The 20,501-nt window shown below is 41.9% G+C and overlaps 1 protein-coding gene across 1 annotated transcript; it reads right to left on the reverse strand.

Moving 5' to 3' along the window:
• Window positions 1-2,529: 2,529 nt before the first annotated feature.
• On the reverse strand, window positions 2,530-16,291 carry CMTM6 (CKLF like MARVEL transmembrane domain containing 6). Its single transcript, XM_069860156.1, has 4 exons — window positions 16,129-16,291; window positions 9,564-9,740; window positions 8,574-8,672; window positions 2,530-7,065 (listed from the first exon to the last, which is right to left on the reverse strand). Exons 1-4 carry the CDS (start codon window positions 16,249-16,251, stop codon window positions 6,916-6,918), a joined length of 549 nt encoding a protein of 182 aa, XP_069716257.1. The 5' UTR covers window positions 16,252-16,291; the 3' UTR covers window positions 2,530-6,915.
• Between the last annotated feature and the right edge of the window lie 4,210 nt (window positions 16,292-20,501).

Genomic DNA, 20,501 nt, shown 5'->3' on the forward strand with positions numbered 1-20,501 from the left:
AAACCTGTCATGCTTTTGACTTAAAATATTACGCTTTCAGTAAGTCCAGGCGAGCACTAGAAAAAGAGTTCTGAAGTCGATTCCAAACTCAGCACTACAGAATACCACAACCTTTCAGGCAGCACATCTAGCAGCAGATACCTGACTGCATATTTGCTGTCCTCATCTGGCTGCACGTGAGTCATGCTACAGAAGAATGTGCTCATGCTGTCACCTCCTTGTGAAGGCCTGACTCTCACCTCAGGTCTTGCCAACATCAAACCAGCCAAGTCTGTTTTATTTTTGCAGAGCTGATCTAATATTAAGCCAAGAGATAATAGGTTATAAGAAACAAACCAAATGAGTGATCAGGACACGCAGGCTGCTCAAAGCGAGTTTCCCTGAGAGGACCGGAATTGCAAGAAGCCCCGTCTGGCGTGCTTTGCAGCTATGTTTGCCAACGTTTCTGTTTGTGGACCTTGAGATTTTTCCAGCATGCATAATTTGCTGTTTGGCTTTGTTGTTTGTTTTGGGGTTTTTTTTTCTTAATCATAACCTTCTCTCATTTATCTTCCCTACAGTCCAGGAAATGCTGAAGTACTCCCCATTCCTTTCTTCTCCAACCCATGATCCACAGATCTTTCATCAAAAACCACAGCACAGTACTGTCCACAAAAATCTTCCAAGCTGCACTACAGTGTTACAGGTGCAGCTGTAGTCACACAGCTGAAGGTTGATTTTTGGAATCAAAAAGAAGTTTTAAAACCATCTCTTGAGAGGTTACAAACCAAAAGGAATAAAAGCAAAAGCCTTTCAAACTGCTTAGGTAAAATATCTCCTTGAGACAATATTATTATATTATAAAAAAATCCTTCAGGCTATATTTTGAGAAATAAGAAAGTCATTGGAACAGTATCAGTAAAATATACAGTTCAATTTATAGGCACAATGACAAAAAAAAGAGGGGAGGGGGGCTTTAACTCCAATGAAAATACAGGCGGGAAGAGGGCGAAGTCCTCCAGACCAAATAATTTCAATTAAAGGATCATCTTTGCCCTCTTGTGGACAAACTTCTCTCCTGCAGCTTCTCAGCAGATGTCTGTGCAGACAAGTGCACTGAGCAAACCGCATGAACAGAATGCAAAAATCACCGCTGGCCTTCTTGTGTTTCCTTTAGCAGGCAAAGAACAGCTATTCAGAATCCAAAACCCAGCCAAGTATTTAACCTTTCTTGGTTCCTGCATGACAGCACAAATGAGGCTGTGTGATAAAGCAGGTGGCTGGTTGTGCTCCTTGGTCTAAGGAGAAAACCCAACCTAAAGCAAGGAAACGCATACGTGCCTTGAACAACAGAGGCACAAACAGCAGCAACCAGGCAGTGCCTGCACACTTACACAAGAAAGCCACAGAGTACCTGCTGATACTCTACCCTGCTGCATTATTCCAAGAATTTTCATTCAACTCACTTGGATTGCTCTCCTGAGAATGGACTTGTCATGTGTGTCCATGCTCCAAATTATTAAATCTTTATTAATCTTTCTTAGGGCTTCCAAGTTATTTTCTCCTCCACCACTGGTGCACCTTTTAAATATAACATTCTGCATCAACTGTTTTCTTGCATCTAGTTTTCAAATTTAATTAAAAGCATTAGAGACCTTTCTCTCTTACAAATCCTTATCATTACACTCATCTCCAGCAACTTCATCAAACAGACACCTTCACCTTTAATATTATAAAGAAAAAGAGACCATGGAATTCTAGCTTCAGTGCCAACAATGAAGAAAGTGTCATTCTCCTCCTGTTTACATCACTACCACCCGGTAATAAGCAATCTGTAGGATTATGAAACAAAAAAGCTACCCTGCTAGAAAACATGCAGGTTTATTTCCTTTTCCCTGCCACTGACAATCAGATAAATGTTTTTAAAAGACTCAGAGGCTCCCCCTCAACCAAGTAACTCACTCACCTGCATTTTTCTACACCTCAGGAAAATATTTGGTCTTAACACCTCTTGTGCTCCTTCCTTTAATAAGTCTGCCGCTTTATTTCTTCAGCTCCAACTAATCAAGATTATAGGAAAGCAGCACTTGAACTACGCTCTGCAGAGTAACTTACAGACCATGGTAGGGGTGAAGGCTTTTGCAAACTAGGTTTGTGGGACCCTGTGGGAAGAGGCAATGCTGACCTTAACAGACCTTTCTTCCTGGGAACTTGCAGTGAGAATATCCAGCTTTGCAAGTTGGACCCTCTTCCCCAGTAACAGGCAAACACAATGCAAACTCCTTCCTCCAAACCAGGAACAAAGAATGATGTTATTTCCGATGGGTTGCTCTGAAAGAACTACATAGTGACACCAAATCATAGCTGCAGCAACAATGAGAAACGCTTCAGTTATTTACTAATATTTTATTTTAAAAATTATTATAAAACATTTTAGAACGTTCTTAAGACAAAAAAGGATAATACATTAATTAGACCACAGGTTTAGAATGGAAAAATATTTAAGCATTTCAAAATTATTTAAATGGAAATTCAAGGCAACACTGGCAATAAAACTGTATAAAAATTTTATTTGATATATATAAAATTACTGTATTATCATCTTGATTTAATAATCATTAAAAGTCACTTAAATTCTCAAAGGTATTAAAAGTGAGATAGTTCTGAACAGCGTAAAATTTAACATCTAGAGAACGGCTTATGTTTACAGCAATAGACTAAAACAAAGATGGATTTTTATCTTAAAGGCACTCCAGCATCTTGATTCATTACAATCTTATGTAACCTTTCAAAAATTTCACAAACTATTTCCCTTCAGTTGGAAAAGGCTGGCGCTTTTATTGCACCTGTTTGAAAAAGGATCACCACGATGGCCATTATGCAGAAACATCTTGTGCAGAGCTCTGAGAACTGTGGGAGACAGCTCACTGCTTTTTCAAGCTGGAGGGTACAAAGGTGAAACTTAATTGTGACAGACCAAAACTCTTCCCTGCTGTTTTTAGGCACAGAGTACAAACACTAAAGCACAACTCCTTCACATATTTAGAATCCAAAGGGTGCTGGTAGAATTCACAACCTTTACGATGCCCATGCAGATTTTCAGAGCAGAAGCACACAATCCAGCCACTTAATAACTGCTCGCATGTCGTGGAAAATACTCTCCACTCATTCTCAAGGCACCGTAAACGAAACTTGAAAGTGGGTGCAGAGTCTTTAAGTGTTTTTTGAAGGGCTCAGCTGGAAAAGATGAAAGTTTTTAATGTGTCTGAGCAGGCTCACAACACCGCTGCCAAGCACCATAGTGAAAAGGGGAGAAGATAATCTCCAGAGAGATGTACTGGGCCAGCTGCTTCCTTCCACAGGTTTTACTACCAGTTAAGATACTACAGAGATAGTTACTTTGCAAACAGAAGAAGAAATTTAAGACAGTTAATTGTAACAGCGCTTCTGCCAGAGCTCCCACTGCTCCCCTGAACAATCCCTAATCCACTTCAGTCAGAATCAGTCACTTTAATGTAAGCAATTTAAATAGCTAGTTTAAATAAAATAGGCTGACTTCATCAGAAGCAGGCTGGGAAACAAGCAAACTGCTTTGCTGACAGGGCATGGGAGGGGTAAGAGACATCCAACCTCATGTACAGAGCTCCCGCAAAACCAGACACTTAATCCAGCTCCAACACCATCCTCTGGGATCAGTCTAATTAAAAGACAGACACTCAAAGCCTGAATCTGAAACTAGAAGCATCAAAGGGGGTATTTCAGGACTGCAGGAGACCAGTCTGTGCAGCCCCAAGGAAGTCTCTTCCCCCACCTAGCCTGGGAGGGCAGAGGAGCTAGGAGGGACACTCACCTGCCCCTTTATCTTAGGGAGCTGATAAAGCAGTTAAAGAAACAACTGCACAGAAGCAGAGAACAGCATACGCACTAGCAAACCTGCTCCTTGACTATTTGAAAACAGAACAAAAAGAACACCTCATACTTACAAGCCTGCTACGCGGCCAACTATGTTCCACCACGCAGAAACTGCTTTGTTAGCCAATAATTGGATTGAAAGCAATAATTTAGCAGTCGCCTTAAACTTCTAACCAATATGTGACTTGCTTGAAGCATTTAACTGCTATGTGACAGATTAATGGCAGATAAAGAGTATCTGGAGTGGAACAATATGCATTATTGGAAAGAATTGAGGGACTCTCCTATTAGTAAGCTCCTGTGACACACAGGGAAACAGCTAACCAGTTTCCCAAAGACTACTGTTTGTCATTTTCATTAGCTAATGGAAATGCTTGCGACCCTTTCAGTCAGAGATGGAATCTGATCCTCAAATCCACACATGGATGAGTCAGTTGGTGAGAGAACGGGTATAAACTAACTACTCAGAACAGCTAAAATGAAAATGAAAAATACGTCAAAACTCCCTCACTCTAACAAACCCAAACGTGCCAGGGATACCAGTAGGTATGTAGTAGGAGGATCCATCAAACTGTTCTGCAAAGGTTGGCAGTATTTGTTTCAAAAAGGCCTAATAGGAGTCAGGACATCTCTGTCAGAATCACTTCTTTGGACACCAGCTCCTTGTGGCACTTCTTCATAAAAATAACTTGCTCTGTATTTCAGTTTCTCTGTGAAGTTATCGGCAGCAGGTATCACAGACAAAGAGGTCAAGGCAGAGAGATGACTTTACAGATCCTTTTCAGTAGCAGTATCTCCAAGTCAAGAATGGACACCAATAACAAAGCACTTAGGAGGGCAAAAGTTTATAAAAAAAGAAACCAAAACCCAGAACACTCTACACATACTCTCAAGCTGAGAAAAATTACAAGAAAAATTACCTCAAGATAAAAGTCCCATCATGGTGTCGCATTGCTTAATAAATATTAGCAGCACATTCTTACTCCTACACTATATTTACAGTTTTTAATTATAGATCAAGATCTATAGACGACAGACATTTTGATGTGAAAACAAATTCAGTAGAATCCTGAGCAATTAAAAAAGTCCCTCCAATCCCCCCTTAGAACGTTAATCATAGATATGGACACAATCCCTGAAGTAAGACACTGCAAATCATAGCAGAGATATGGCAAATTTCATATAATCAGTAACACTGCTTCTAAATAAAGTATCTGCCCAGTTCTTAGAGACAGCTACAGCAAGCTCTGTACACATAGACTGAGATCAGGTATTAGTGCAAATGGACACTAATAAATACAAGGAAAAAAAAGAAAAATGCCAGTCCAAAGAGCATTTCTTCTTAACAAAGCTAGAAATTCTATAATGGAAATGAGGTCTTTTATGCATGGCTCTGAAACCAAGCTACAGCTTAAACTTGATGCTTCACACCACCCATCAAAATTTGACATCCTCCAGGCAAAGTGTAGTGTTAGGCTTAAGTCTCGGAGTTTAGAGACAGAACATCACAAACTAACATTCATCAACAAGCGGCAGCGCTAAAAAAAAAACTCTGACTTTCTTTTACAGTCCTTTGTCTTAGAACAGCTTCCTCATCCTTTTCCAAATACAGGCTGCCCAGCCAATTTCTGGAGGGCTTAGTCTCAACGCTGCCACAACAGGTTACAGGGCTATAAATTGTCAGGCCAGGGTGTTGATGAAATTGAGTTAATCCCTGCAAGATACAGCACATGTCATGAGCACTCAGACAGGAATTGGTTTTGCACAATCAGCTTTTTCTCATTTGCTTTGGTATTTTGGAACATCTCCTGGCTTACAGAAGTTTCCTCTACTTTTGAAGGCTTTCATCTTAAGTGAAGTCTAGCAGTCTTGCTTCTACCTCTGGCATCTGAGAAATGCCTTTTCACTACTTAATTTCTTTTACAGCCATCAACATCTGGTCTGACACATCCATCACTTGTCTGATACGTGTTGCGACAGTTGTTTCTTGCAGTCGTACAGCCTGTCACTTTTAAGACAAATCAAAGGTACAAGTTTTTATTTACCTGTTTACCAACTCAGCTAGTCAGTTGCAAGAAGTCTCAAGCTAGTGCCATATTTATAAACAAAGAAAATGGTGGTCCATAACCATTCTGCCAAAACTTACCATTACCTATGCGTAAACAAGCTCCATGTGGTATGAACTTTGCAAGTAATATTCATCAGGACAGTACAAATGCGCTGTAACATTTAATCCGTTGATGTTCAGATTGCTACCTTTTGGTTACTTCATGAAAATACTTATTATTCATATTTTTCCCCTCACAACTGGCTTTACAGTTTTCTTCCTGCAACTTCTGCAGCTTTCAAAACAACCTGAAAGAAGATTCTGGCATACAAGTCCAAACTTTGACAATCATGGAGTGAAAAACTGTATCCTTAATACACCACTACATTACTGTCCCTATAAAACCCCCACACTCTGTACTCCGTTAAACTGATCTCCACAGACAGAACTGAGATATATGAATAATCAAATCAAAACAAAACCCCTTACATAAGGATAAACATTTCTGCAAGGGTCCAGTTAGGTATCCCTTTTACATCCACAGTTTGACCAGTGTGTACAAAAATGAGATTTGCTGTACTAATTCATAACTTGTAACAGAAATATCTGGTCCATTTATATAGAAAATAACTGTAGGGTATAGTTAAAAACGTATGCATCACACATTAACCTTTATTAGTCCCCTCTATCAAAATCAAAATCACTGTTGAACTTGTTGTATTTAGACACAAGATTTTTAGTGTACATCACCTGGACAGGTGGCAGGACCAGTTATTAAGCAGGACCAGTAACCTTAGAACATGATACTCAAGATGCCATTACTTGACCTAAGGATCTATAAAAAATTGTGATGAGCGATGCATACAAAATTGGTAAGAATGAAGAGACAGAAGTTGTTACCTACAATGCATTGAAAGTTCATTTTAGTTTGCTCCATTCAAAACAAAAAAAAAAAAAAAAGAAATTATTCCAGAAAGTTAGCTTTGCTTATTCAATGGCTGATTTTCTGTGGCACACTGAGTGTTGGCAGGATTTTCAGGGCATCCATCGACGTTCTGTTTCCGACTGTGAAAATATTCTACAATAAATTCAGCTAAAAATGCGCCACTTGCAAGAAATCCAAAGACCTGTGAAAGTAAAAGGTGTGTATATATGACTTTAGAATGTACAAACATTATCAGTATTCTAACATTGTTTGGAGAGATCTGCTGGACTATTTACATATGTTAACAATGCTTATAAATTAAGATCACCATCCTACTTAAAGCAGTAGTTCCACTTAAATTAGAAACAGATCAGAAATCATAATTCTAGCACATTTAATGCAAAAGTTTTTAAATTTCTCAGTCTCTTAATCTGCGTTAATCTTATAATGTTCTAAACAGCCCCCAATGTAAAAGTATATTAACTTTATTGCAAAAATTAGTTATTAAAGAAGTAGTGGTACAGCAGAGTATTTATCCAAGAGACAGCTGCTAATTAAAGGGAGTAAGTGAAAAGTAGTAACACATGGAAGATGAAGGGAGGCAAAATCCACACAGCCTAAGCAAGTTCTTATTGAGTCAGCAAGGGAGGATGAAATGATATTTTGTTAATGACATTTCATTATTAGTCAATGCAAGATAGTGGTAAGGAGATGATTGGTTTTATCAGATTCTTTCAAGCAAGGGAAGAAACACATGCATTATTCTAAATTCTACCTAAATTTTACCTGACTGGTTTGCCCCACAGCAATTTGGCACTAGTAGGTCTTAAATCACAATAGGTTTTGTTTTTCCAGCTCCAGAAAAAAACATTAAAGACTTTGTAATCAAACCATTAGGTCTGAATATATCAACGTCACAGAAGATGACTTACAAAAGTGTAACTCTAATAGCTCATCAAGTAACTCTAATAGCTCATGCTGCCTGGGAAACAAATTATTTTGCTTTCTTTTCTAACTCATTTTTCTCATTTGAGAATAAGATCAAAATCTTTTAAATTCAGATATTCATAATTCCAAGGTTATTCAAAAGAATTGCCAAATGACTGAGGAATTATGACATCCCAAAGCCTCCTCAGTGCCTTGCCCCAAGCCTCTTCAGTGGCTCTTCAGAATGCTCTGTTGCTCTTCTATTTCTGTCAGTGAGGAAACTGTTGCTCTTATTGCAGCCTCTGCAAGTCAGTATTCTCCCCATATGCTTTAGAACACCCAGCAAAAGACATGGTTTCTTGCAACCTTTTGGGGGGTGGCATTATGAAAGGACAATTGAGGGAAAAAGTAGGCATTTCAGAGACAGGGGACGAGAGAACTGGGGAAGCTGTGAGGGATATCAATGTCCAAACAGTGACAGATGACAGGGAGCAACACTGAGCCAAGGCAGTGGAGTCTTAGGAACCCAGAAGGAAGCTGCGAACGCTGGGGAGCTGCAAGTGCATGCAGAGCTTTCCAGCAGTCCCGAGGAATGCCTGCTCTTTGGATTTCCTATGGTAGTTTCTGGAAGGTCTGAGATAGCTAATTCCTCCTGAAACACTGCAATGCACTGGGTTCTATTCCGTGCCCAGTTTCTTCCCTGCGAATCGAGTGAAGTTTAGAAGGCACAGAAATCAACGCACAAGGTAAATACAAAGTAAATCATGCAATTTTAAGACTTACACATGCAGGTTTTTCAACAGCAGTCCCAGAGCTGGTCGCAGCAAGCACTACAGATGCTAACAGGAAAAAGACACCTATGGCTAGCACGGCCCAAAAATTCTGCAAACATATAAAAAGAATGTTATAGAATTGTAGCTACACTAATTGAAAAAGAACATGCATCACTACAGCTGAGTTAATCTGCCAGTGAATTTATGCTTTGAAACTTTGATGCTAATGGAAGCTTCAGAAAACATATTTTATAACTACATTCCAAACAACATTTAACATTATCGTCTGTTTAAAAGAATGTGCATCGCACACTCCCTTGGCTTTTGTCTTCTGCAAGTATTTAATTCATTTTATCTAACTTCTTTTCACAATCAAATTCAAGCTCAAATCAAGCATGCTAGTATTATTCCCTATGTAAAACATGCAGGAAATCAGAAACATGTAAGTAAACATGCTCATTCAAATCTCCTGCTACACTCCCTTATCTCTACTGTCACATAAAGAACCCACTGTTTGCTCTGAAGACAAATAGGAAGGGACACTGATAAGACAGTATAATATTCTTATTGACTTTACAGAGCAACTTTATGCCACTGCTGAATCTTCTGAAATATAAAAGCATGAACTGTAATAAGATGATTATTACCAAAAAGGAGGGAAGCTACACACAGTAGGAAAACAGATACAGTAAACAGGCAAACTACAAGTATCAAGCTGGCAGTAAACTGTGTTCGGTACAGAAACATACATGCGATGACTACACAGTAGCATTAGTCTATGTGAAAGACTTTCAAAGTCCTAAAATCCTGCAGGTAACGAGTGCAATTTTTGAAAAGCTGTCAATATAAAAAGGATTCTCAAAGTAGACTTTTTTTTTAACTATACCTTCATCTACCCTTTAAATAAAGAAGGACATTCATTCTGCATAGCCTTTTTACTCCACAGCAGTCTTTAAGCCCTTGCAAGAAACAACTTGTTTTTAAAAAAATAAATTCTTACCATTTTTTGAACTTTATCTTCACTGAATGTTTCATACACCTGAGTGCAATACACACACAGGATCAGGAGGCTCAAAAGAAAGGCACTGAAGCTTGTGAATTCAAAGAAGTAAAGTCCTTCACACTTGATACAAAACTGCACAATTTCTTCACAGATAACGGCCATAAGAGAGAGAATCTGCAAACAAATCACAGAATCATAGTATGGTTTGGATTGGAAGACACCTTAAAAATAATCCAGTTCCGCTCCCTCTGCTATGGGCAGGAATACCTCCAACCAGACCAAGCTGCCCAAGGCCCCATCCAACCTGGGCTTGAACACCTCCAGGGATGGGGCAGCCACAGCTTCCCTGGGCAACCTGTTCAATGTCTCACCACTGTTGCTGTGAAGAATTTCTTCCTAATGTCTAATCTAAATCTTCCCCCTTCCAATTTAAAGCCATTCCCCTCATCCTATCACTACATGCCCCTGTAAAAAGTCCCTCCCCAGCTTTCCTGCAGCCCCTTCAGGTACTGGAAGGTTGTTCTAAGGTCTCCCCAGAGCCTTCTCTTCTCCAGGTTGAACAACCCCCACTAACACGCTTAAGTTGGATCAAGTCTCTAATAGCTTCAGCAAATAGATGTCTCTGATATGAATATTAATGAAAGACAGCTGTAAGGAAAATCCTTAATCTACAACGAACCCAGTAAAATCTTCACTATATTCTTACCGGCAGAAATAACGACATAGTGACATGGTTTACACTTGCTGTTCAAGCTGGTCAATAAACTGCACTTGGGTAAGCTGAGCACGCACCACCGCATGCAGGCTTCTTGATTAGACAGTCAAGATTCCTGATTTGTGGTTTTGTGCAAGTGTCAGTTGGAAACAAACAAACCAGGCTGCATGGACGGGACGCATCCTGCTCAGAGCAAATAAAAATGCTAGTGCTTACTACTTACAGCTGCACTTAATTTTAAATGCATTTGGACTGGAGGTAGAAGGGGAAACTGGATGGCACTGACACAGTTAGCTACCACTCTGAAAGTTTACAGGTGACGTTACCTCCCTTCATAAATTTCAGAGAAAGCGCATGCAGCTAATAGCTCAGGTGCTTATAACCACCCAAGTAAGGATAGAAGCTCAGTTGTACTTCTAGGAACCAAAACTTTAAACTATGTTTAAGCTATGCTGAGCAATGTTTAATCTATGCAGAAACTTAGGTTCACCTCCACACCTCATTATGTTTGGAACTGAAAACAGGCTAATTCCTCTACAATCACATCCATCTGCTGCTGGATTTTCTACTATTTTATTGTACAAGAAATAATATTGTTTAATTTAAATGGTCTCTCATTTTTCGTGCTAGTTTCCTTCATCACGTAACATTGATACAGGATTATAGATCCTGGTTGTAATTTATTCCCCAAATTGAAACAAAATCATTAGTAGGAATCAGACTTGGTCATAAAATTGAGACTGATATAAGGACCCTATTTTTAATAAGAATATATGGGTAATCACGAGGTTGACAATTCTTTAAAAAATAAAATAAAAATAAAATTCTAAAAATCATATTTGGTTTTTTTTCCAGTTATTAACAACTGCAGATTCTTCATGTGCATCTTATTCTTGGAAAACAACCACTAGCCTTCGGTTTCAAGTTTCTGACAGTAAAAATAAGAATAGCAATTTAGCACCTGGGAACTGTAAATTCCACTCACTATACCAGATCTCAGAAGGGTGTTTCAAAGCATCATGTTTTGAATATCTTGCAATTATATAAAGAAAACAGGATCACAGAAAGGAAAAGAATCTGAGCTGGGAAACTGCAGTATTACTATCAGGCATCCACATACTTCCCTTCTCTCCCACAGTAGCTGGCAAGGCAAACTTCTCAGCCCTCGCACCTAAAGCAGTGATACAAGGGCTGTCCAAAGAATGTTTTGAACTCCGAGTTTTCAATTTGTAAGTATTTTTTGGCATTTTGGTAGATTTTCTTACAGCTGCGTCCAACAACTTCCAATTTCACACTTTTCACAAGGTCAGCTACAGTGTCAGTTATGTTTTCACATATAGTTCTTGCTCTTCTTATCAGCACTGAAAAATGAATGCCATCACTTTCAGCTGGGATGAAATAGAACAGAAAGGCCATAAACCTGCCATTAAAGGAAATTTTAAGCCCAGATAACCATAAATGACCTAAATAACTGAAAAATTTCTCTCCGCTGATTGTACAAACAAGTAGAAGAAAATCCCACTCAAAAAGTAACTATAAAGGGTTCAGCGTAACATAAATAAGATTTACCAAGGGAGGTCGTGTGGGACTCGTCCAAGTCAACATTCAAATTTTAAATAATAAGCTGAACAACAAAATAAAGTACATAATTAAAAAAGCTTTGTCTTGAAGAACATTAATCACAGTAGTGTATCAGCAGCACGTTTATATAAGCCCTCAGAGAGTTCTGCTTGGATTTCTTAACTCGCTTCTTGATATCACTACAAGAAACAGAAGAGATTACTCTGTTGTCCTACTATGAAACCAGAATAGTTTGAAATACTACTGAAAGAATAGTTCCTAACTTCAGTTTATTTAGTTATAGCTATATAACATAGCACGATTTTTTTTCAGAAGATTATAATCTCTATTATTCATCTGCATTTTAGTAATGTTCCACTATTAGATCCGGTGTAAATACACAAGGTGCTTTAAACGAGCTGGAGGATTCTGCATTTCACAGAATCATTAGGTTGGAAAAGACCCACTGGATCATTGAGTCCAACTATTCCTATCAGTCACTAAACCATGCCCCTCAGCACCTCATCCACCCGTCCTTTAAACACCTCCAGGGAAGGTGACTCAACCGCCTCCCTGGGCAGCCTCTGCCAGTGCCCAGTGACCCTTTCCGTGAAAAATTTTTTTCTGATGTCAAGCCTGAATCTCCCCAGTGGAGCTTGAGGCCATTCCCTCTCGTCCTGTCCCCTGTCACTTGGGAGAAGAGGCATTCCATTCACGCTTGGTGCAATTCCAGTTTGAACAGTTGCTTAAAAGGACATAATGAATATGTTATAAAACAAAAAGATGAATACATAAATTTCCCTAAGTCTGGCAAAGTCCTAAGCTCCATCTTCCAGTTTACCGCATTACAGTAAGAGTGCTCTTGCTCATCCTTCTTCCTTATTATGATTTCAGGTAAGCAATTCTTGGCCTGATGCACTCTGCTAATTCATTCAGTTTCTCAAGAACTGTTCTGCTGGAGATCCACCTTCATCAGTCAGTGCTAGTCCTGGGATGAGTGCTGACCTCTACAGGCTTACTTTAGGCAGCCAAGCTCCATCTGTTTTTTCTTTTTTTTTATATCTGCCTTCTCCACACTGCTCTCATGGAGAATCCCTAGCAGTTGATACCCAGAATATCACTACTTCTTTTGCTTGAGCCATCAATAATGAGTGAAGAGGGGGGAGCTCATATGTTCCTCATTTTCTGGAGAATTAAACTTTCCAGGCAGATGTTCTTTCACCCTGAAGCCCAGGGTAACACCTGCAGATTAAAGCAGGCAGCCACAGCCACCTTCCTTCCCTCTTGTCCGGAGCCTTGCAGATGCAGTGCTGGTGGGGTGAAGACTCACTTGGGAGAAGAGGCTACCCAGCAGGTAGGTCTGAGCAGGGTTCAGAACACACAGGGGCTGCAGAGAGGTGCACAGGGACACAGACAAGCTGCCACCAGGCTCGCTTGTTCCTGCAGGAAAAGCCACACCTCACCATATACATGCACCGCTTGCTTTCCTCTGTGTTGTAAAGGGAAAAGCATCATTGGAGATGCAGTTGTTAATTTCTTTTTTAATTATTAGTCCTATTTATTCATATGTACATCTGAAATGAAGCATCTTCACCTGTCTCTTACAAGCAAGAAGTTACTTATCAACACTACCGTTGGAAGTTTCTACACAAGTGACAAGTTTCTAGATTTAATAAGTGAAAGGCCACAAAAGAATGCTATGAAAATAAAGAAGATTAATGAACTTTCCAACAGGCCTGTGAAAATGCTCAGCAGTGGTATTCCCAGTACAAAATCTTCTGGTTCGGATGGGTGCACGCATATGAATTCTGTAAGTCTCCACAATGAGGGCTGCTATAGGAAGTAAACATCTCAGAAAATAAGCAGATGTTTAACATTAAATTACAATTTTCCTTTCCAGTTAGGGCACTTCTGTTTAAGTAAAATAATAGTTGATGACAAGTATGACAGGAATTAATTTCTACCTCAATCGTGGCACAATATGCGCTGTGCCATTTACCTTTCTGAAGCATTTGAACCAGTCGTGAACTAATAAAAACATTTCACCTACATACAAAAAAAAAAACCTCTAGAAAACCCTGCAATAAGCATGCCTTCCCAACACCCTTTTGGCAATTACATTTTCACTATTTCATTTGCCCAAAAAGCTTTAATAAGGCAGGCTAAGGTTACAACATATGCCACTATTAATCAGAAGCGTTTCTAAGGTCTAGAAGCCAGTGTCCTGCAGGTGATTCCACAGTATCTTTCAAACTACTTGATTACTTCTATAATGAAGTGCAATACTCTGTTCAGCAGTCTACATGAGTGATTATCAGTGTGTAATCCCAGTAACAACTCCCAATCACTACTGTAACACAAGGCTCGTAGATGTTAACGGCCATCACAGCCACCGACATTTCCAAAAATCAACACTTCCCTAAAACAGGTACATTTCTGTTACTCGAGATACTAAGGCTCCCCAGTAATTTCTGGTGCTTGCCTACAGTGTTTTGACCAAATACTTCAAGATCTGTGCATAAAGGAGAAGAAAAAGGAGGGAAAAACAACATTGGCAATTAGGACGGTGAGTAAGTATAACTCCATTTCCATTTTCCTCTCATTGAAGGACAGGTATGGGACATAAACTACTAAATCTTTAGGGGCACATCAAGCAGCTATCCATCCTGTTTAGGATAATCATAATTTTCCTTTTTCCTACCAAGAAAGCTTTTTAGATAATGCCTCTGCCCAAGTAAACAGTTTAAGACACCAGTAAATTTGCACATGTAATAATTTATTTCAGTCAATGAACCTACTTATATAAATGAACTGCTTGTCTGCAAACAACAGCCAGCAGATATCACTTTAATAATCTCCAGCAGATGCAGTAAAAGTTTATGCCCTATTACTTTCCTTTATCTAAAGCATTCTTGTAATTTTTTTTGTTTAACACTCTGAGAAAACATTATTTTTGGCAGTGTTACCACTACCTTTACCAGCACTCAAGAATCTTATGTTTCAGGTTAAGGGGTCTGACTGTGTGCGATACAGAGTTTAAAACCCAAACATCCTCTTTTCTGCCACAGTGAAGTAATGAGAAATGGTTGGAAATCACCTACAGTTCCCATAAGCATGAGACATCTGACTAAAAACCCACTTTGCTGGCTAGAAAATGTACCCTGACACCCACTTACACTCGGCTGCCCTTTCCCACTGCCAGTTTCACTACCTCCCCGCCAGCGCTTAAGAATAATGCTCCTCACACCCTTCTCAACATAGTCACACCAGCACATTTTGGAAGAATCCATGGCCAAGCGTGGAACAAACAAGATTCTGAATCAGGCATCCAACCGCTGGAAGTGTTCAGGAATGAATAACGTAACAAAAGGCAGGCAGAATATAAGCCTTTTATTTCCTGGTGGGTACAAGACTGCCCAACACAAGTGATGCTCTGCAGTGTCTCATGCAATGAACGACCATCAACACTGCACGTTTGTGCTGCAATTTTCTATAAGTCACAGAGGAATCATAGAATAGTTTGGGTTGGACGGGACCTTAAAGAACATCCAGTACCAACCCCCCTGCCATGAGCAGGGACATCCCACCAGCTCAGGCTGCCCAAGGCCCCATCCAGCCTGGCCTTGAACAGCTCCAGGGATGGGGCAGCCACAGCTTCCCTGGGCAACCTGTGCCAGGGCCTCCCCACTCTCATGGTGGAGAAATTCTTCCTTATGTCTAGTCTAAATCTGCCCCCTCTACTGTATACTCGTTGCCCCTTGTCCTATCACTACAAGCCTTTGTAAACAGAGGAGAGGAGGGGGAGAAGGAGAAGGAGGGGGAGAAGGAGGAGGAGGGGGAGAAGGAGGAGGAGGGAGAGGAGGAGGAGGAGGAGGGAGAGGAGGAGGAGGAGGAGGGAGAGGAGGAGGAGGGAGAGGAGGAGGAGGAGGGGGAGAGGAGGAGGAGGAGGAGGAGGAGGAGGGAGAGGAGGAGGAGGAGGGAGAGGAGGAGGAGGGAGAGGAGGAGGGAGAGGAGGAGGAGGAGGGGGAGAGGAGGAGGAGGGGGAGGGAGAGGAGGAGGAGGGAGAGGAGGAGGGAGAGGAGGAGGAGGGAGAGGAGGAGGGAGAGGAGGGAGAGGAGGGAGAGGAGGAGGAGGAGGGAGAGGAGGAGGAGGAGGGAGAGAGAGAGGAGGAGGAGAGGAGGAGGAGGAGGGAGAGGATGAGGAAGGAGAGGAGGAGGAGGGAGAGGAGGAGGAGGGAGAGGAGGAGGAGGGAGAGGAGGAGGAGGGAGAGGGGCGGTCGGGTCTCACCGCTTGCAGCGCCTTGAGCGGCAGCCGCCACCCCCACAGGCGCCGCGCGGTGCAGCCGAGGGGCCGCCGCGGCGCCTTCACCTGCGGCTCGGTGGTCGCGCGGTAGACGGCGCCGCTCTCCATGGCCGAGCCGCCCGCCGGCTGCGGGGGAAGCGAAAGCAAAAGGGCGCTGGCAGGGGCGGGGAAGCAGGGGGAGGGGAAGGAGGGGAAGGAGAAGCCTGGCGCCGGCGGACGGAGGCGGCTCCTGCAGCGGCGCGGCCCCCTGCTGCCCCGGAGTCCCTGCTCCGCAGAGTTACAGCTCGGAGGGAGGTGTGGGCCGGAGCAAAGCAGCAAGTGAGGAGAAATGGAAATGGCTGAGGACGTTGCAGAGATTGGCGAGTTTCGTCAGTCAGCCCTGGTGATTCAGGACAAGAAAGAAGATGTCGCGTTTAACAAGACTCTCTATAACTACCTGAAAGGAGGTTGTAGAGAGGAGGGTGCTGGCCTCTTCTCCCAAGTGACAGGGGACAGGACAAGAGGGAATGGCCTCAAGCTCTGCCAGGGGAGATTTAGGCTGGACATTAGGAAAAAATTCTTCACAGAAAGGGTCATTGGGCACTGGAACAGGCTGCCCAGGGAGGTGGTTGAGTCCCCTTCCCTGGAGGTGTTTAAGGCACGGGTGGACGAGGTGCTGAGGGATATGGTTTAGTGTTTGATAGGAATGGTTGGACTCGATGATCCAGTGGGTCTCTTCCAACCTGGTTATTCTATGATTCTATGATTCTAAGACTGTCACCATGAAGGTTGTCTCTGGGACGATCCAGCATAAAAACACTTAAAAATGTTGTGATGGAGTCATCTGCTTAATTTGTTTTCTTAATAGTTTGTGCTTGGTCCCATGCCTGGGCACAGCTCCACTCCCTGACTCTCTAAATAACTGCTTTGCCAATTAAACATGGGCTTCCGTGGAGTATAAGGATCCATGCTGAGCATCACCCTCCATGCTGAACATCATCCTCCTTCTGCCCACTCCTTCTTGCAAAACCAGCCCCAGTCTTCTCCAGCTAACTCCCTCCACTCCGAACTCAATATGTAACCTCCAAGCAAAGTCCCATTTCTGCCTGCACTGCCTGATGGACCTCACTGCAATCCTTGACTGAGTCCCTCTTCCAGAAGCTTCATCATGCCTGGTGTTACCAAGGCCTGCTCTGAAAACCTTTTTGTCCAGTCGCCTCTGGTCTGAGAGAGGATGCTTATCAGGGAGAGTTTACAAGATTATTCACTTTGCTTGTGTCACACGAGATTATGGCATCAGAAAGCTTTTTTTTTTTTAAAAAAAGACAAAGATCTCACTGCTTGCATTCCTCATAGAATAAAAGGCTGGAAAAGCCCTCTAAGATCATCTAGCCCAACCATCAGCCCAACAGCACCGTGCCCGCTAAACCATGGCCCGAAGTGCCACGTCCACATGCTTTTTGAAAACCTCCAGGCACGGAGACTCCACCACTTCCCTGGGCAGCCTCTGCCAGGGCTTCACTGCTCTGTCATTAAAGAATTTTTTCCTAATGTTGAATCTAAACCTCCGCTGGCACAACCTGAGGCCATTTCTTCTCGTCCTATCACTTGTTACTTGAGAGAAGAGACCGACACCCACCTCACTACAACCTTCTGTAGGGTAGTTGTTGAGAGCGAAAAAGCCACTTCTAGGCCTCCTCTTCTCCAGGTTAAACACACTGATCTCATAGAATCACAGAACAGTTTGGGTGGGAAATGACCTTAAAGGTCATCCATTTCCAACCCCCCTGCCATGGGCAGAGACACCTCCCACTGGATCAGGTTGCTCAAAGCCTCATCTAATTTGGCCTTCAACACCTCCAGGGATGAGGCTTCCACAACTTCTCTAGGCAACCTGTTCCAGTGCCTCACCACGACAAAACCTACAGCTTTTGGTGCCAAGGTAGGATTAGATTGAGCCCATTGTACGTAAGCAAAGGAGTGTTATGTTCACTTTTATATTATTGATTTCTTACCTACAGAACTATTATGGTCCTTCGTAGTCAAGTTCAGATGCACTTCACTTATTTAAATTCAGTCAAACACGATCTACCAATAGAAAAGGTGGTGATTTGCTTTCTTGCCCTTAGCTTTAAACGTGCTGAGGGAACAGAGCAGCTTGTTTGGACACTGCCTCTCAGAACCACACCATGCAGCGGAAGGATGTGTGCTATAGTGACCCATGAGGTAGATGCTATTTATAACTCCGCCAAGGGCCACCGTTAACTGGACAGATGCAGCAGCACGGGTCAGATAAAAGCAGCTGGGTCATAGTCTGTGCTAAGTGTCTCCCAGGAGGCCGTATTCATGACACCTCCCAGTAAGAAAACACAAGCTAGGAATACATTGCTGGGTCCCCAGGCAGGGTGGTGCAGGCTTGTCTGTGCCATAAACAATATTTGGCTGTAGGAACTGGCTTGAGAGGCAAATGAGTAAGGCAAGACCCGTAATTCCCAAGGCATGGGAGGTTCCACTAAAATAAGTGAGGTATTGCCATGGGTGTGCCCTAGCTCTTGCCTGGGGTTGGAATGAGTCTAACCTAGCTCTGCTGGCAGTGTCCCATACTGCAGGACTGAGCGGGTAGGTGTAGTCTGTAACATTCACTGTTACCACTTAGAAGTCCCCAGTGCCTTTATTACCGTTTTTTTTTTACATCAGTACATTATAAGCAAGATTATATTACAGAGGGTGGCATCTCCCTTCTGAAGGAAAATCTCTTTTTGTTTTCTTCCTTGATAATGTCTCAAAAGGGCTGAATAACTCCAAAGCCACAAAGTGTGTGACTAGGCTGAGCTCTGTTCTGAGGAAGACAGGACTGAACAGAGACAGAAGGAATTCCAGTTCTCCTTTTAAGGTGTTGGGCAGCATCTAAGGCTATTTTGTAGTTGTTCTCTTTCGAGTCTTTACCAATGTCTTAATGCTGCATAGGTTCTGAACACAGATGCTAGTATTGAAGACTTGAGGGCAGATTGCTGCTTTTCAAGGAGTCACAGGAACACAAGACAAGCCTACAAAAGATAAAATATATGGCAACTGTTTTCTTGTTACTGCTGTCTTTAAGAGTAGCTTTTTTCCTGTTCAGGCCTTCTCCAGAAAATGCGTATCAATAATGCATGAATTATAAAGGCTAGCTTGCTATTTAAAGCCTAACTTATTTAGGCCAATTTATTTGTTTATTTAAAAGAAGGTGCGTGGAGAGCAAATCAACAGCAAAGCTACAGGAACTGTAACAGGAACATGACAGAAAAGGAATGAAAACTGGATGACAGCATAGGACTTGATAGCTTAAAAATACTTCAAGCATTCTGTTCAAACATACAGATGCTGCTGTTTGCACGAACTGCTGGTGTTCTTTCCCTTTTTCATCGCAGCGGTCTTTCAAGTACAGTATCTTTCCTTTAAAGAGGGAATGCCAATCAAACCAACAGTTAGGACAAGTAACAAGCCTGTTTAATGCAAATAACTGTAATTAACTGGCCGTCATGTAATGGAAATCCCATTCCAGAGGTACATCTATTAATTTGCTTCTGTATATGTGCTACACCTGACAAGAGTTTTCAAAAAACAGTAGTCTTCCCTACACCACCATGGCCTGTGCTGGAATAACAGAACCAGAGCTAAAGTCAGGACGTGGTGACAGAGAAGCAGCCCTGGAGTAAGATCCTGTGCTATGGCAACATCTCCAGTCATCCAGGCAGAGAGTGCAAGAGGGATGGAAGCAGATTAGTGATGAGTGACCTAGTTTTCTCCTTCATTAAGTCTTCTCCAAAGATACCCACCATAGTGACCAAAAAGCAATTGTAATTAAGTTGAGAAATCTACATCATTAGGGGAGATTACAGTGTAGCTGTATCACAATTATCACCTCTTCCCACTGATGTTGAACTAATTCACAAAAGAGTGTGACTGGAGCTCCTTGAATCAGTTGAGTACATGCCATCATAGAATCATAGGACAGTTGGGTTTGGAAGGGACCTTAAAGATCATCTAGTTCCAACCCCCTCATCTCATTCCATTCCAAGGTGGATACAGGCCAGGGATGCATCTTTGTTTACATGAAGTGAGGCCCCAGTGGCTCTTTGGCACTAGCTTTGTGCTGTGTTACAGTATTACGCTAAAGCCTAAGTTCCTCACACTCAGAATTAGCAGCAGGGCTCCACTGATCTGACTTGTCCCTAATGAATATCCTCCTTTTTCCATGTTCATAAATGCAGTTACAGGGCTTTTGCTTTTCTTCTTAGAGCTTGAAGGAGAAGGATGTAGAGGAATAGGAAAGCATCTTAAAAGCCTAAACCACTGAAGGAGTTGGGCTCAGTTTCACTTGAAACATGGTGAGGTTT

The sequence above is a fragment of the Phaenicophaeus curvirostris genome, chromosome 6 (genome assembly GCF_032191515.1).
Source record: "Phaenicophaeus curvirostris isolate KB17595 chromosome 6, BPBGC_Pcur_1.0, whole genome shotgun sequence".
NCBI classification, from domain to species: Eukaryota; Metazoa; Chordata; class Aves; order Cuculiformes; family Cuculidae; genus Phaenicophaeus; species Phaenicophaeus curvirostris.

What these genes read in the sequence shown, in the direction of transcription:
- CMTM6 (XM_069860156.1), bottom strand. Translation starts at nt 16,251, where the DNA reads ATGGAGAGCGGCGCCGTCTACCGCGCGACCACCGAGCCGCAGGTGAAG. An exon ending in AAGATAAAGTTCAAAAAATG is followed by an intron (nt 8,673 to 9,563) that starts GTAAGAATTTAT and finishes ATATGTTTGCAG; the next exon opens with AATTTTTGGGCCGTGCTAGC. An exon ending in CTGTTGAAAAACCTGCATGT is followed by an intron (nt 7,066 to 8,573) that starts GTAAGTCTTAAA and finishes TTACTTTCACAG; the next exon opens with GTCTTTGGATTTCTTGCAAG.